This window comes from Mustela lutreola, chromosome 1 (genome assembly GCF_030435805.1).
Source record: "Mustela lutreola isolate mMusLut2 chromosome 1, mMusLut2.pri, whole genome shotgun sequence".
In the NCBI taxonomy this organism is placed as follows: Eukaryota; Metazoa; Chordata; class Mammalia; order Carnivora; family Mustelidae; genus Mustela; species Mustela lutreola.
In genome coordinates this window covers 270,927,562-270,944,563 of record NC_081290.1, presented here as the reverse complement: position 1 = coordinate 270,944,563, position 17,002 = coordinate 270,927,562, and the positions used below count along the sequence as shown (strand labels likewise).

At 49.9% G+C, this 17,002-nt stretch overlaps 1 protein-coding gene across 1 annotated transcript in view; it reads left to right on the top strand.

Moving 5' to 3' along the window:
• The first annotated feature begins 203 nt into the window (after positions 1 to 203).
• SYT13 (synaptotagmin 13) overlaps positions 204 to 17,002 on the top strand; it is a 42,212-nt gene continuing 25,413 nt past the window's right edge. The window contains exon 1 of the mRNA XM_059140543.1: positions 204 to 572. Within this exon, the coding sequence (XP_058996526.1) occupies positions 390 to 572 (183 nt within the window). The 5' untranslated portion in view covers positions 204 to 389. The remainder of the gene's footprint in view (positions 573 to 17,002) is intronic.

Sequence of the window (17,002 nt, the reverse complement as noted above, 5' to 3'; positions counted from 1 at the left end):
ACCTGGTTTGCCTGCTCACACAGTGTGACCTCTGCGAGCTCCTGCCCTTCTTGGGGCCAAGCGTCCTCCTACAGAAAACGTGAAGAATGGCTGCAGATACCCCTAAGGTTTCAGGCATGTGAATGCTCGGCGGCTGTTGGGGTGGAAGGGTCTGGTCACGTGTCGGCGGGAGGGGGTGCGGGTTGACGCCGAGCCGAGTGCGGGAGCACCAGCACCAGCCTGCTCCCGGCCGGCCTCCTCTGACGTCCTCGCAGCCGCCCTCCCTCCCCGCCCCCCGGCGGCGGGAGAGCAGCCGGCGCGCCCGGATCCCAGGAGCTGCCCGGCGGCGGGCCCGGCTGGGAGGACGGTGCGCGGCGGCAGGACCGAGCCCCGCGCGGGGAACGGGCACCATGGTGCTGTCGGTGCCCGTGATCGCGCTGGGCGCCACGCTGGGCACGGCCACCAGCATCCTCGCGCTGTGCGGGGTCACCTGCCTGTGCCGGCACATGCATCCCAAGAAGGGGGTGCTGCAGCGCGACCGGGACCCAGATCCCGAGAAGGCGAGACCCGGCGTGCTCCGGTCCGCCCAACAGGTGAGCGGGGGCGGCGCGTCGGCCCCCCGGGCGCGGTTGGGGTCTCAGCGGCGGCTGCAGCTGCGGGGAGACCGGACGGGGGGAGCGGTCGCCGTTCTTTGCGCCACCAAGCGTGGCGGGGAGGAGGGCGGAGGACGTGCTCCGGGACCCGCGGAGGGGTCCGGAAGGCCTGGGGGTGGGGGAAGGGTCAGGGAGAATAGTTAGGGGAAGGAGGCTTGGTGGGGGCGAGAGAGGAATGGGGTCAGCCAGCGCTAAAGGGGAGGGGGTGGGACCAATTGGGACAGGGGATTGGAGAGGACAAATAGGGGCTGAGAGGAGAGTTGAGCGGCTGGGAGGAAACGCGGGAGGGGGTTGGGGGATTAGAAGCTTGCAGAATTGGGGGAAGAGAAATGGGGACGGGGGAGGGAAGAGAAGTTGGGGGGTCTGGTGTAGGGAAAAAGCACTGCCTTAGCTGAGGAGGGGGAAAGCCACGGAAGAATGGAAAAAAAACGAGAAGGGTGGTGGTTGGTTGCTGCTCCCGTGGGAGCTGGAGAGGGGCAGCTGGTCAGGGAGTGCCTGGGGTCTTGGGGGAGGCTGGTGAATCTGGAGGGGCCTGAAGGACCTCCGCCCCCTCCCATCAGCTCTCGGCTCCAGCCAGCCAGAGGGGCTTGCTGTGGTCTGTCTGAAGATGTCCCTGGAGACGAGAGGGCTTTTATCCCTTGCATTGGCTTGTACCCAGAGCCCCTTGGGGCAGGAAGTGGGTGGTGTCCCCATTGTGCAGTGCGGCAGAAGGGGTCTAGGGGAGAGGTTTGGAAGGAGACTGTTTAGGACACATTCCTGGGTGGTGAGTGCATAATGTCCTGTGGAGACCTGGAGGAAGAGTCTTGCAAGGGTGTTTGAGGAAGGCTGGCCCCAGGGCAGGGATGCGACTTAATGACTTCCCGGAGGTTCTCTAGATTCCGTATAGAGCTTATAGGTCTGGGAGAGACACAAAAATGCTGTGATTCCACCTTCCTTTTCCTAATCAATTATTCAAAAGCTCTGAGACTCAGTGCTTGGGGCTTCTGTCAGTCACCGGGTGGTGAGAGGGGAAGGAAATGGCTGCTGTCCTTGAGGCACTTATAATCCTAGAAAAGTGACATTGACACTGGCAGGAATAGGAGCCGGTGAGGCATTGGAACACGGGACCCTTCTAGAACCATCTGAAGTGGGATTAGTGGGCTCTTCTCCGGCAGGCAGTTGAGGGGATGGATGAGCCCTTCAGAAGCTGTGGCCCACTGCCTCTCAGACTTCTCTCCCACCCAGTGTTAGGGGAAGGCCATCAAGCCTTTCTCAGAGATGGCTGCTCAGGCAATGTCCCCTCCCCTTCTTAAAGAGAAGTGCTAGGGAAGGAATTGGTATAAATGACCTCAGGGATCTTCCAGCTACCTATTATTGATGACCAGTAGCCCACACATGGGCCAAGAATCTATCAAACACAATCCAGATCACGTCTCTCTTGGGCTTAACCCCCAACCCCCAGCTTCTCAATGAGCTTGGAACAAGTCATAGCAAACCGTGACATGGCCGGCACTCTCTGTCAGCCACCGCTCTAAGTGCTTTATTCTTCATGCACTTAGCAAGTCAATGAAGGACACATATGATGATCCCTACTTAAAGATGAGGAAAGTAAGGCTCAGAGAGGATAAGTGAGTTGCCCAAGGACACACAGCTAGAGAAGTTTGAGAGCTGGATGGATTCTAGCCAGGCTGGTCTACTTATGGGAATCCATGCCATTAGCCACTCCACTCCCCCATGTACTTGACCTGGCGGGTGTCTACCTCTCCGGCCAAGCTCACGCCCCTTCTCCCAGGCATCTGAAATCTCACCCTCCCTGCCTTTATGATCCTTCTCAAAGTACCCCCAGCGCCCATAGCCATTTTCCTCTGGCTTTTCATACTGATGGCTCCTTCTCATTCTTTACACCTCTTTCTCCAGAGGATTTTGTCTCCGTCCACATGTAACAAAGTACCTTTTCCTCTTTTACCTTTTTCCTTATTGTTCTTCCAATTCTTTTGTAGTGCTCCTTATAACCAAATGTGATCATTGCTGTCCACTTACTTGTATGTTATTTATTCCCAGTACCTCCTCAGTGTCTGGAGCCTAGCAGGTGGCTAATAAGAAACTGTTGACCAGTAAACAGTTTCCTGGTCCACCTGTGTCCATTTGAGATTATGAATGGGGTCATTTCTCCCACTGGGATTGTGGCTGAAGTCATTTTTTCCAATGAGAGTGAACGTACCATGCCTTTGTAGTGCTGTGCTAGCTCAGTAGGGCCACAATAAGCCTTTGTTGTTACAGGAGGCCCCTTCCTTCATATTCCCTCATCTGGTTCCCTTGGCGACAAGGATTTGGGCAACCCAGGCTGGATCAGTGGGCATGGGTGTAGCTCAGGGGAGATCTCACAATGTCGGTAGGGCTACCATTGTTCTCAGTCTGATTCAGCCACTGACGCAGATAGAGTGAATAGAGGAAAGAACACAATTGCCATTTCCAAAGAAGTAAAGGAGGTGGTCTTAGGAGTGGCAGGTGACAGCAGGGTGACGGAAGTGACCCATGTTGACAACAAGGGGAGGAGTCGGGGAAGATTTTCTGAAGGTGTCCCTGGAAGGGAGGGCACAGGGAGCAGAATGGGGTTCCAGACTCCTTTACACTGAGAATCACATGTCTGTGGGCTGCAGAGGGACTGCCCATGTGTCTGTCTGTGAGTTACCGGTTGTGAAAAATTCCTTGGATATTCACCTTTGCATGGTTGGTTGAAGTTGAAGCTTGTAGTGATTTTGAGAAGAACATGGAAGTTCCCCTGGGGGTTCTTTACCTGAGGTTCAAGGACCTCCCCCTATGGAGTCTGTAGATAGAATTTAAGAGGTTTATGGTCTTGGATAGGAAAAAAATTACACCTTTGTTTTCACTAACTTCTAGCTGAAACTTCGCATTTCCTATAAGGAGGAATATCAACCACACCCCTTCAAAGTGTTAGTAATGTGGGTGCTTTGGCCCCCCAGGGAAATCACAGGTCGTTTCGAGGCAATGACAGCTGCTGGAGATACGCCTCGGGATCATTTCTGTTCACTGCTGGTTCTAAATCATGGTACTTATTAAATATCCTGCCAGATCCTGTTAGCCAACGAATGGATGAAGGGCGCACATAGAGCCATTTCACAAGCCGATTTTATTAGATGTTCCTCCGTCGTCTGATGTCGTTGATTTGCAAACATTCTGAGGAAGTGTCCAGAGGGCTTCTCTGGAGAGCTAAAGGAATCCCTGAAACAAAAAAAAAAAGGGGGGGGGTTGGGGGAGGGGAGAATCTCTGCCAAGCAGGAGGAGACAGAGGGCAGAGAGCCACAGGACAGTGCACGAGCACGCGTACGTACGTAGGAGAGACTTCCTTTCCCCACTGCTCCAGAATCTACTAGTGAAAGACAGCCAAGCCCCTTGGTTCCGTCCCCCTCAGTTTCCTTTTCACACTGGTCTGACCAGGCATCCATTCACCTTATCCTGGGTCGCTTCAGAAGAAGCCCTGATTGGGGTTTGCCTCGGTGGTGAAGAGTGAGCAGGGAGAACTGCTCTTTCTGACAGCTCAGACCCCCAACCGCTGTCACTTAACAGAAGTTGGGGGTCCTGTTTTCAGAAAGCTCTGGTTTTCATGTCTGATTTTTCTCCCCGCACAGTGCTTACCTTGCTGTATTCTTGAAGTGAATCTTCTTGATTGTGTCTCAAAGGTCCCCAGGGTGACCCTGGGCTCTGTCCTTTTGCAGCTAGCTAACATGTAGTTCAAGCCTTTAGCCAAGTTGTTTGGACCCTCGGCAGAAGTCCCTGTACTTCTTCTCTCCATGTCCCCTGGGACCTTACTGCCACTTCCCACCAAACTATACAATCCTACTCTCCTTCCAGTCGGGGGGGGGCTTCCATGGAACCTTGTCTTAGTCTGCTTGGGCCATGGGAACAAAATTCACATGGGGCAGCTTATAAGCAACAGACATGAGCTTCTTAAAGTTCTGGAGGCTGGAGAGCGCAAAAGCCAAGCCTCCAGCAGATTCAGCGTCTGGTGAGAGCCCATTCGTACGTAGACTTTGCTCTGTCCTCACCATGGGGAAGAGGTGAGGGAGCTCTCTAGGGCCCTTTCTATAAGGGCATAGATTTCGTTTATAAGGGCTCCGCCCTCAGGACCTGATCACCTCTCAAAGGCCTGCCTCCTCGTAGTATCTCCTCAGGGGCTAAGTTTCAACTGGTGAATTTTGGGGGGCGGGGGGACATGGACATTCAGACTTCAGCAAACATGAATAAATTAATTCTAGGCTTTTATGAAATAATGAAAACAAGTGCTGAGTTGGTATCCAACGGTATAGGTACAGAGGAATCTTTTCCACCAAGATCAGGGAGTGTGTTTTTCATTTTTCTGGTGTCCCTGACGATACCCGGTGTGACGCTGGGCCCATGATAACCCTTGAATGTATATTGTGAATGAAGGGGTCGTATTGCAACCCACGACTAAGAGGAAAGGCGAAAAGGAGGGCAAAGCGGTAAGGATTTATTTCCCTCAGATTTGAAGTCAAGTCCATGTATGTTTGGTCTTGCGCTGGGGGGCAGGCAAGGGCAGGGCGTGGTTGGACAGCTCCTGCCATGTTCATATTCTGCCTCTTGATGGGGATGCTGGTCACCCAAGCGTTTTGTCCACTTTGTGAAGGAACATTCACCCAGCTCTACATTTAGGATTTGTGCACATTTCCCTGTAGAGTTAGACTTAAGTGAGGTTGTCGTTGAAATTTTTCATGTTGGGATACAGTGTTCATCGACACTAACTTAGTATCAAATCACTGTTTTTATGCCTGGGAAGACTTCGGGGTTATTATCAAGAGACAAGGCCCTTCTCTTTTGTGATCTGTTACACTGTACCTGATCCCTGGCTCTGTCCGCTTTCCGCTGCTACTTCTGTGGCCGCCTTCATCCTGGGACTGGGGCCTCGAGATTATCAGTGTGGCCCGATCAGCCCTCAACCCACCTTGTTCTCCTCTTCCTTAGACCACTGGAGCCCCGTCCTCTCCGATCACGTGTCTGAATTTATACTTATCCACATGTGGATGCGTCAAGGACCATATGCTGCGTTTCATTAGCTAATAAGTTCATTCATTCGTGAGCTCCCTGCTAGGCACTGGTCTAGAGCAATAAGGAAACGGGCATGCACACTTTCTGCTGAGTGGGGTGACAGATGTTGGAGCCATGGAGCATGTCACGCTGCTGTCATGATGGCAGGGGCAGGGATACAGGAAACCCTTAGGAGGGGCACCCCCCCACCTTCAGCTCCAAGAACTTTCTCCTATTCTGACTCACTGCTCTGCCAGGTTCTCCTCTGCACCTAAGTGGTCACAGGAGGCCCCATGAGCAGCTATCCCTCTCCTGGCAGCTGATGGGCCTCTGGGCTGCTCTAAGGTTTGCCCTCCACGGATTCTTACCCTTTGAAAGGATCCGTTTCTCAGCTCATCTCCGGGTTAGGGTTAGGGACAGACAAAAAATAGAAGCACTTCTAAAATAGTGATAGTATAACTAACGTTGTTTAGGTCCTTTATGTGTGCGAGGCCCTCCTTAATCATATTAATTTTATCCTCACGGTATAGCCCTATGAAACCTGTGGGATTATTGTTTCCCTCCTGCAGATGGGGAAGGTAAAACACAGCACCCTTAAGCAACGTTTTAGTGGCAGAGTCGGAAATCAAATTTAGGAAGTCTCATTCCCGAGCCCACACTTTGACCCGTAGCCTGGACATTAGCCAAGAAAAGCTACTCAGAGTTATACTTGAACCACTGTATTTCCCCAGGTATGGCATCAAAGCCTCAAAAACATGCATTTTTGCAGGTCAGCTTCCGAAGCCTTTCTCAGAGCTTGGGATGGTTTTGTCGCCTCTCATGTCCATCCCACTTTAGACCATGAACGCAGCCCAGGTCTCTCCGGAGAGATTTACACAGTAAACATGTTTGGGCTGGTTGCTTAGCAACGTGGAAGACAGTGTGAATTTTTCATCGAGAAATTAGCATGGATTATTTCAGAGAGATGAGCACACACCCGCCAGAAACACCAGGCCCTTCCAGATATAATGTGGACCCGAAGTCTGTGTCCACAGTCCCCTCCCACTGGAAGGTCCCAGACCTCTCACGTCTCTGTCCATTCCTGGTTTCTCCTCCGATGGAGCATGTAGATAATCCAGGATAATACAGGCCCCCGACTCTTCTCTTCACGGGATTGATAGTTCACTAGCACCGTGTGTTTACTGTCTAAAGACTGCTGCATCTTTAGACATTTTCTGATTTTCAGACCCTGGCCTCATTTACCGTCAAGTAGCCGGGCCATTCAAGGAGGAAATGCCCAGAGGAGAAATCGGAGGGGGGTGAGGCAAAGTCAGAAGGAAGGGGAGAGACCAGTTGGATGGGGAAGCAGCAGACCCAGAAGACAAAGAGGCGGCAGGGTCAAGACTGACTGGTCATCCCAGGGTCGGAGACCGGCAGGAGAAATCAGGACACCCGGAGACCATCCACCCACTACTTGACCTTCCGTCTCCCAGCCACCAGTAACCGTGCATAACTCAGTGTCATTGCCTTCACTCCCTGTGGAACTTATTTCTTGCTAACAAAGATTAGGAAACGCTGCTGTGAGGATAGAGGAGAGCTTCAGGGGGGGTATGTGTTACAACTAAGGGGTTCTATATGTCCATGTCAGAATCAACATACACATGTGTACAAAGGGCCTCTCTAGCCAATATGTTAAGAAATTATGTGTTACAGATTTCTGAAGGCAAACAGATGGAAAGGGTAGATAGATTCCTCTGTCTCACCTCCATCCTTCCCTTCCTCCCTTGATTATGTTTACTGAGCACATACTATGCGCCAGGTTCTGGGCTTGCGGGTTGGGATACTGTATTAACTGCTCCCTCCTCAACAACACACTCACCCAATCCTCAGCCCACATGAAATTTATGTTGTAATGGAAACCCCAGAGTTCAAAGGAGAAGAGCACAGATAAATGAAAAGGCTATCATGGTAAGTGACCTAAAGAGAAAGGTCTGGGACTCTAAGGTGGAGCTGACCCAGTCAGGAAGGTCAGAGAAGGTTTTCCTGGATGGAGCGATGGCCAAGCTGAGAGCTGGATTGAAAGGGAAGTTAACCAGGGCAATGGGAAGGGTTGTGAGAGCTGCAGACAGGAATGAGGCCGTGCAAAGGTCCTGTGACAGAAACCCAGCACTTCGAAGGACCCAGAGAAAGGTCAGTGTGCCTGAAAGCAGAAAGCAAGGCAGGTCCTGGTGTATGATGAGGCTGGGGAGTGGACGGGAGCCGGAAGGGCATTGTAAACCAGGGACAGGTTCGCTCATTCATTTATTCACTCCTGCTTCAAACTTGATGAGTGCCTACGTGATGAGCACTGATAACAAGAAAGATAGAGTTATTTTCGAAACTTTTTAAAATTGAGGTGAAATTCACATAAAATGAACTATTCTAAAGTGTAGGAATCACACTGTCACATGGTTCTAGCACTTTGTTCTCACCTTCATTCAGCTCTAAAATGTCTTCATGTCCCTTGAAGAGAACTCCATACCTACTGAGCAGACATACTTTCTATTCCCCTGTCTCTCGCAGGCCCTGGCGAACTGCCAGTCTGCTTTCTGTCTTTATGGATTCACCTATTCTGGACATTTGGCATATTTGGAATGATAAAATACATGACCTTTTGCTTCTGGCTTTTATCACTCAGCATTATGTTCTCAAGGTTCATCCATGTTGTGGCTTATATCAGAACTTTATTCTTATGGCTGAATAATATCCCATTATGAGTATTTGTCTCATTTTGTTTATGCATTCATCGGTTGATGGACATCTGGGTGGACATTGGCTAGAAAGGCCCTTTGTATGCATGTGTATGTTGATTCTGACATTCACGTAGAACCCCTTAGTTCTTAACATGTATCCCCGTGAAGCTCTTCTCCTCCATCCTCAAAGCAAAGTTTCCTCGTGCTTGTTAGCAACCCTTCGGTTGTGAATAGTGTTGCCGTGGACATCGCCGCACACATATTTGTTTGACAACCTGGTTTTCCTTCTCCCAAGTAGATATCTAGGAGTGGACTTCCCGCATCATGTGGTAATTCTATGCTTAAATTTTGAGGGCATGCCAAACTGTTTTCTATAGCAACTTCACTGTTTACATCACCAGCAATGTCTGAGACTTCCAATTTCTTCACATCCCTGCCAGCATTTGTGAGTTTCTTTTTTTTATTATTATTTTTTTGTTATAGTCATCCTAGTGGGTGTGAAGTGGCATTTCACTGTGGTGTTTTTTAAGCTTTTAATTTTTTACAAATCCAAACACTTGTTTTTGTTTTATTTGGTCTTGTTTTTTGCGAGCGAGTGAGTGAGAGCACGCGTAAGTGGTGGGGGCAGAGAATAAGGGAGAGAGAGAGAATCCCAAGCAGGCTCCAGACTTAGCATAGGACTTGATCCCACCACCCCGAGACCATGACCTGAGCTGAAATCAGGACTCAGATGCCCAACCCACTGGGCCACCCAGGCACCGCCCACCCCCATCCCCACCCCACAAACTCTCATTTTTAAAATACTCATCAGTATCTGGCAAGTTTTTAAAACATTTCCTCTTGGTGACCAAACATTGTCACAGGCAATGAATCCACAAGGCCACACCTATGCAAATATTCCATGGCTCCGGAGTCTTACAGAAGGAGGCCATGCATGGCAGTCCTGGCTCCCCTGTTGGACTATTGGTACCTGCATGCTTACACCTGCTGCTCCACCCTCAAATACACTGCGTGTTATCACTGTCACATTCCCCACCCTTCCCCCTGAACTCTACTCCTTGTGGGACCCACTCTGCTTCACCCATAGACCTGGCGTCCTACAAACCCAGGTCTGAGTGAGGATATGGAGTATCTTTCAATATCATTTGCTTACGTATTGACATTATCAGACCAGTGCGATGCCAGGAGGTCCCTTGTGGGGTCAGTGTGCCACACACACATGGGAACCTTCCCACTGAGGAGGCGTTCCCAGTGTGCTAATTAAGTGAAAGGTGTTTTATAGAAAATTCCTGGGAAATTTCTACATGGTGTTTAAGGGTGTGGTATTTTGGGAAGTTGATTGAGGTTTCTGGGTGGACGTGGAAGGCATTATGACTTTTCTCATTGAAAATAACGGACTACGAGTGAGTGCGCTCTGACATTTGCTGGGTAGCACATTTCCATGAACAGATCAGGGTCAGATAGTTAGTAGCTGCATATGTGAATATGAATAAGTAAAAAGGGAAGGAGCGTCCTATGAGAATTTTGTCAAAGTGAGTTTCGGTCCATCTGGCATAGACCTCAGGGTACTTGGATGTATCTCCTGGGCTCCCCCTGCCCTCCACTCAGTAAGTTCAAGGTGGATTGCTCCTTTGTATAGAAACTGAGCAGGGCTAGAGGGTGGCCAAAAAAGTGAGGAGAAATGTTGAATGGCTTCCTGAGTCAGAGGATGGATGTTTGGATGGATGGATAGATGGATGGATGGATGGATGGATGGATGGATAGATGGATGGATGGATGTTTGTATGGGTGGTTAGATGGTTGGATGGTTGGATGGATGGATGGATAGATGGATGGATGGTTGCATGGATGGATGGATGGATGGATGGTTGGATGGATGGATGGTTGGATGGTTGGATGGTTGGATGTGTTTGGATGTGTGGTTGGATGGTTGGATGGTTGGATGGATGAGATGGAAAGGATCGTGGGACTACCACCTCTTCTTGCAGATAAAATAAAAATCCCAAGCACAGCAACAAGCACACTGAGGCATCTCTTTGCTCACCTTTGGTGATACAGCAAGGAATCGAGACAAGCCTGGGGGCCGTGATAGCCTCACCCTCTATTTGTTTCCCTCTCTTCCAAGTCTCTGTTCACTTGGCTAACACTGGAGAAAATTCAAAAACCTTCAGCTGCAAAACCAATGGGATAATGCCCATGGAGACCACGTTTACCTTGGAAAAGTGTCATCCACCACATAGTTTTGGATTTGTTGCTGAGAAAGGCATGATAAGGGGGTGGGGCTTATTGGGGCAGGATCGTGGAGATTTGGCTTTTCAAAGAGAAGAATCCCACTTTGGAGAGGACAGAGTTGGAAGATGAAGGTAAGGTTGCAGGACAGCCATGTGGCGGGGCAGGTAGGCAGGAAGGAGACGTCATGGAAACAGCTATAAGTGTAGAGGGATTTCTGCTCTCTCTCAGCTCATTCTGTGTGTCAGACCCCCTCCTCCCTTCCCACAGTCCACCCGCAAGCATCCTGAGATGCATTTCCTTTTTGAGCTCAGTCCCTTCCCTTAGAAGAAAGGGCAAGTCCATCAGAGAGAGATGGCGAAGGCCGTGCAGCACATCAAGACACAAAACTCCATAGTAAACCAGCAACGTGATCTGGAGGGCTTTGGGGCACTGTCCCTGCCAGCGTGCCTTCTGGGGAGCACATTTCTTATCTTGCCAGTGAGCAGGTCTTTTAAGCAGCAGCATGACTATTGCCTTTTGCTTGACAGCCTCATTGCAAACCACGCAGAAACAAAGAACAGAAAGCAGTGGACATGGGATTTGGTAACCTGCTTGGAACCATGATATGGCAGACCTGCATCTGATTTTGGATATCCACCAGGATTAGAGGGCTTAATAACAACCTAGTTTTTTGAGATCACTCAAAAGAGGAAGTTGCCTGTTAGAATGAAAATGGTTGTTTTATGTTCAAGTTGCTGAGATCAACTAGGAAGCAGATTAGGTTTAGACCCCCGAACTTGAATTTGAAGGGAGCCCCCACCATTTTCCGGCTAAATTACCTTGACCATTGTGAATTGTACTTTTGTCATCAATAAGCAGGGATAAGGATCATGCTCTCTAATGGACTCAACACCTGGCATTCCTCAGAGTATATTTTAAGTATCTTGAAATCATGTTCTTATAGACCTTTTATAAAAGTAAGGACTTGGATGTGTCTTCACCATGCAGGAAAGAGAGAGTCCATGAAAGCCTTCCAGATGTAAGAAATGAAAAGTCTTCTATGAGGATGACAAGGAGAGCATAAACATTCTACTTCTACGATAATCGTTCATTTAAAAAATTATCATTATTAAGTATATCATTAAAAATTATCATTAAAAAATGATTACCTAGTATATATGAGGTGCTGAGCACTGGGGGCACTGCAGGAACCAGACAGACAGTGTCTTTGACCTGCTATAGCTCAGATTCTAAGGGTAGAGATGCTTCTCACACAGTTGTACAAATGAATATAACTCTATAGTGTTAGATTTGGTAAAGGAGGTAGGAGTCTTCCCAAGAAGTGAGAGCTGATTACTGCTCTGATCTTCAACATTTTTGGAGACACTTTTCAGTAAAAAAAAAAAAAATTGAGCATGCATGTTGTACATATATATTTAATTCTTCATAAAGTATGTATATTTATATATTATACATATTTTACTCTACTAATGTATCATATACATAATAAAATGTGCACAAAATGGATCTTTTAAGGAAATGAGATAAAATAAATTATAAAATGAAATTCTGTTATTCTTTTCCTATACCTTAAATGAACTATCTTGCATACCCCCATGACATACAGTTAGTGGTATTTACTAGGTAAAGGTGTTGGGGATGACATTTGCATCTTCTAGGCATGTGCAAAGGCCCTGTGGAAAGAAGAAATATCACTCAGGAGGGATGGGATAAAGGTTAAAGTGGGTAGAGTACAAAGAACACAGGAGGGAATGAGGTGAAGGAGCCAGTCAGCGGGGCAGGGGCACCCAGGACCCTCTGGGTCACCAGAATTGCTTAGATATTTATCCCAAGAGCAACGGAAGCTCCTGAAAGACCTTCAGTGAGATGTGACATGGCTATATTTAGGCTGTGAAACCATCCTTGTGGATGGGGAAGAGTGGAAAGAGAGACCAAGGGAAGGCCCAGGGAAAGATGGTGACGGTTTGGGAGGATAAGATGGCAGCAGTGGGTTGGCTGGATGTTTTGGAAATAGATCGACTGGGTTTGCCAGTGGGCTGCCTGTGGGCTTCAGGAAGAGGGAGGAGTTAGGTATGACACCGAGATTTTTACTTACCCGAATGGGCCGTGGCAGTAGTTAGCAAAACGGGGAACACTCAGCAAGAATGAGGTCATGGGTTTGAAGTCACTTCTGTGCAGGGAGAGCGCGAGGAGTCTCTGTGCTATCAGGACCAAGATGTTAATCATGCCAGTGGTCTGCAGGCCTGGGGCTCCGAGTGTGGCTGTGATGTATACTGGGGAGCTGGCGATGTGTGCTGAGGAGTCATCGGTAGGAGGCAGCAATCTTAGGCGTGAGCATGACTGAGACCACGTAGCAAGAAGGCAGAACGAGAGAGGAAAGGAGCCTGGAAAGTCCTGATCCACACCAGCATTTCATGAGAAGGAGGAGTGGCCAGAGAGGAAGGAAAACTTAGAGAATCTACTGTCAGAGAAATAGTAATAACAGGAGAAAAAGCTTTTTGAAGCGGAAGGAAATCCTCTTAAATGCGAACCTGCCACTGAAAAGTCAAGGAAGAGAAGACTGAAAAAAATCCATAGGAATCAGAAGGTAAAGGTCATGGCGACCTTGGAGACAACAGTGAAGTTCTGGTGGGCAGATAAGGGCCCTATGGGAATGGCTTGTCACACAGATGGAGAGTGAGGAAGCCAGGAGGGCACCCAGTACTGGTGATTGTTTTGAGATTTGTGGCTGCCGAGGGGCAGAGAGGGAGAGGACTGGGGCTGAGCAGGGGACAAGAGGCCCCTGGAGTGCTGGGCACATTTAAAAGCTAGTGGGGGAGGAGCCAGCTGAAAGAGAAAGGTAAATGTTCAAGAGAGAGGAAGAGAGAGCCGGCAAATACCTGAGGTGGCACTCCCACAAGTGCTATGGGGACGGGTGCCAGGCTCGGACAGAAGGGCTGGTCCCCAAGGCGGAGAGCAAGGGATGCACCTCCCGCAGTGTCACAGGACGGGGGCGGCCACAGCGTCCCTCCAGCTGAGGGAGAGCGGGAGGAGGTCTATGAATAGGATACAAAGGGACCTCCGTTCTCTTGGCTTCCTTTTCGTCTGTGGAGGAAGCCTGAGGGGATAGATTCCAGAATGTGGGGTCGGGGAAGGAGTTAGGGAAATGGTAGGATTGTGGGGCAGGGCTGGGAGCCAGTGTGAGGCTGCTGGTTGTGAATTTGTCCAGGGACACCCCCCCCCCCAGTGACCCTCCCACAGGGCAGGACCATTGGGTGCAGGCATCGCCGTGTAGCAGGTTCATCCAAAGCTGGGCTTCGGCCATGCGGCATTAGGGAAGGGCAGGAAGGCAAGGGGGTCTTTAGACACTAAAGAGGTATGGTTGCAATGCTGGCTCGAGGAATCAAATGGGGAAGGTTGCCAAGGGAAGAAAGGGGAAAGAAAGAAGAAGCTGGTCTGAAGTCCCGTTAGGGGTAGGAGAAGAGCTGTGGGGGGCTCCGGCAGCGGCTGCAAGTGGGGCCTGCGGCCGCGGGCGCCCTGAGGACAGTATGCCCACCAGGGTCAAAGGTAACAGAAGCATCCTTCCGTCCCCTCACAGGGCGGGGAAGGAGTGGGGTGCAGGCCCCCCATGGTACGGTGAATATTTGACAGACTTGAATTCTTAAGAAGACCAGAGGAGTCAGCGGCTAGTTAGGTCAGCAGATGCCTGCCCTGGGGCGTTTCAGGAACTCTTCATTTTATGGCAATGTGAGACTCCAAGGAAGGAGTGCGCCGAATCTGTAACTCCTGAGGGCCACAGGAAGGATCGGGAAGGCTGCATGCTGTGGGGAGCCCTACCTGTGGCTTAGCCTCTGGACGGCAGGGTTGAGGCCACTGGTGTGTTTGCAGTTTCTTGGGCCACAGCCTGAGATCCAGGCACCTGCCCCAAGTGCACGAGGTGTCCCTGGCAGAGTCATACCGGGGCCCTTGGCCTCCTCAGGAGCAGAAGGGTGACTCTGCCTGCCGCCGCCACTATGAACTCCTATGACTCCTCCAGACAGCCTTTGGGGGGCCGCACCAAATGCAACAGTCCATGAAACGGTTATTAAACTAATGAATAGTAGTATTATTATTAAGATGTCATCAAAATGGCTCTAGTAACCTGATGGGAAGTGACACACGAGAAGAGTGGAGGACACGAAGCCCTCGAGCTTTGGGTTCTGGTTTCAGTCTGCCCCTTGCTTCCTGTGCGATGGTTGGCTGGTGACTTGACCTCTCTGTGCCTCAGTGTAGCCATTTATGAACCGTGTCATTGTCACCAAGTCCAGAAATTAAAGGCTGGGCTGGACATTGTCCCTTTGCTTTGAGACCTCCTTCTGTATCTTCCTCCCCTCCCTGCCACTCCCGCCTAAGCCCACCGCCTTTCCCTAACGTCCCCACCCGCGTGCCCCGGTCCCGGAAGGCCCAGTCTAGGGCTGTGAACAGTGCCCAACTACCCCTGGCTCCAGAAGCCTCCATTCCATGTTTTCCTTAACCTTCCCCACCCTTGTAAACACCTGCTTTCTGAAACTCTTCTCAGTGGCCCCCTTTGAACATGCCTTGTGTTCCTGCCCAAACCCTTAGGGATAGGGTTTTCATGCAGTGTTCGCTATTATTACCAACCCTGATAATTAATAACAACCAAGGGAGAGTCTGCACATCAGAGAGACAGGAGACAGGCTGGCAAGGGCCAGAGTCAACAATGATCAAGCCCTGTCTGCATAAGTCTCCCTTGTTTAGAAACTGTTCTCATTAGCCTCTAGCCTGGTTTCTGTTTGGTCCAGCCTCTGGCTTGGCTTCCATGGGGTCTAGCCTCTAGCCCTTGCGCATCTTAGAGCTCATGCGGGGAGGAAATTTCAGCTGCTTTTCTCATTTCAAGAAGCCTGACATGAGCCGAGGAAAACTCTTTGACATTCATAGTAACTTGGAGCCAGACCCTCTAGTTTTACTGACCTTCCATAATCAAATCCTATGTTTGTGATAGTCAGTAGCCTGTTGGGATGTCGGCCGTGTGACGCAGAAGGGAAATCCACTGGGTGTGCAGCCCATTTAAAGTCAGCAGCTGCCTGATCCTCCGTGGCTCTGGGTCGCCCAGATGGCCACCAGGAGGTCAATGTCAGAAGATCTTTGGTGGCTGTGCCTTGCAATCTCTTACAAAATCTCTTAAAATCTCATACAAAAGTCACGCAGAAGAAATGATCTGTTGCGCAATCATCTCTGTGGCTGTAGACCTTTAGTGACCCTCAGAAAGGATGCTTTTTCAGGAAAGGAGCCCTGCCAGGTAGAGATGGGTGTACCTTTCCCTTAATGCAGCTCTCTCAGACTCCTCCTTCTGCCTACACGCCGCTCCACCCATGAGCACTGTCAAATCTTCCTTGGGAACGTGTCTCACATGTAGCTTTCCTCTCTCATCGGGACAGGTATAGTCCAACCCAGCCCCTCGCTTCCTGTCACCGGGCTCTGGGCTGGCCTTCTCGCCTCCAGTCCCTCCGGCACGCACCTGCTAGTCTGATTTTACTGCACACGCAGCTCCTATCATTCTCCCATTCACTAACTGTCTGCGTCTCTCCACTCTTCTAGAAACTAGAATTCCAAATCTGTTGCTGGGTATTCAAGACCCTTCACGGCCTGGCCTCACCGTTCCTTTGCAAATCCATTTCTCTAATCCCAATCTTTCTCTTCAGCTGGTTTGCCAAACTCCCAGGGCCCCGGCTATGCACCCTCTCTGCTCGCATTCTTCCTCTCTCTCCATCTGAGCGACCCCTGCCTTTCGTCCATAGTTTTCCTTGAACATTGTGCTGAAGCTCCTCTTGCAGGAAGCCTTCTCTGTTAACTAACGATGAGGACCTCCTCTATAGTCTTTTGCACAGTCTAGACATACGGTCCTTTGAGAATCATGGGGATTCAATCAGACTCTTATCTTTTTATATGTCTGTATCAGGGAAAGCAGACAGCATCTAGCTTTCATCTTGTATACCAATTCTTATTCCTTTCTAGTGGCTTCCTCGAGCCCTGAGCGCAACAGGCCCTGTCTGAGCAGGGAAGTTAAAGAAGTCTTTAGCTGATTGGTTCTGTCTGCCCCGGACACAGGAGAGTTCTCGCATAAGGGCTTGTCTTTCCCGTATATGAGATATCTTGTCTCCACCAGGGCGTAGTAAACTTCCTGAGAGCAGGGACTTATTCATGTATCTGGCGTTGGTTTTAAGGGTGGGTGAGTCCAGAGTTAGTGGGCAACAGCGTGTATGGATTTCTGTGTTATTGGCGAGAAACTGGAGGGTTCGGGCTTCAAACCAAAATGTAAGAAGGATCTGGTGAAACAGCCAGTGTCCTGTTCTGAAGCGACGCTTTATAGCTTGGCTGTTTTTTAAACCATCGGGTTGGAAAATG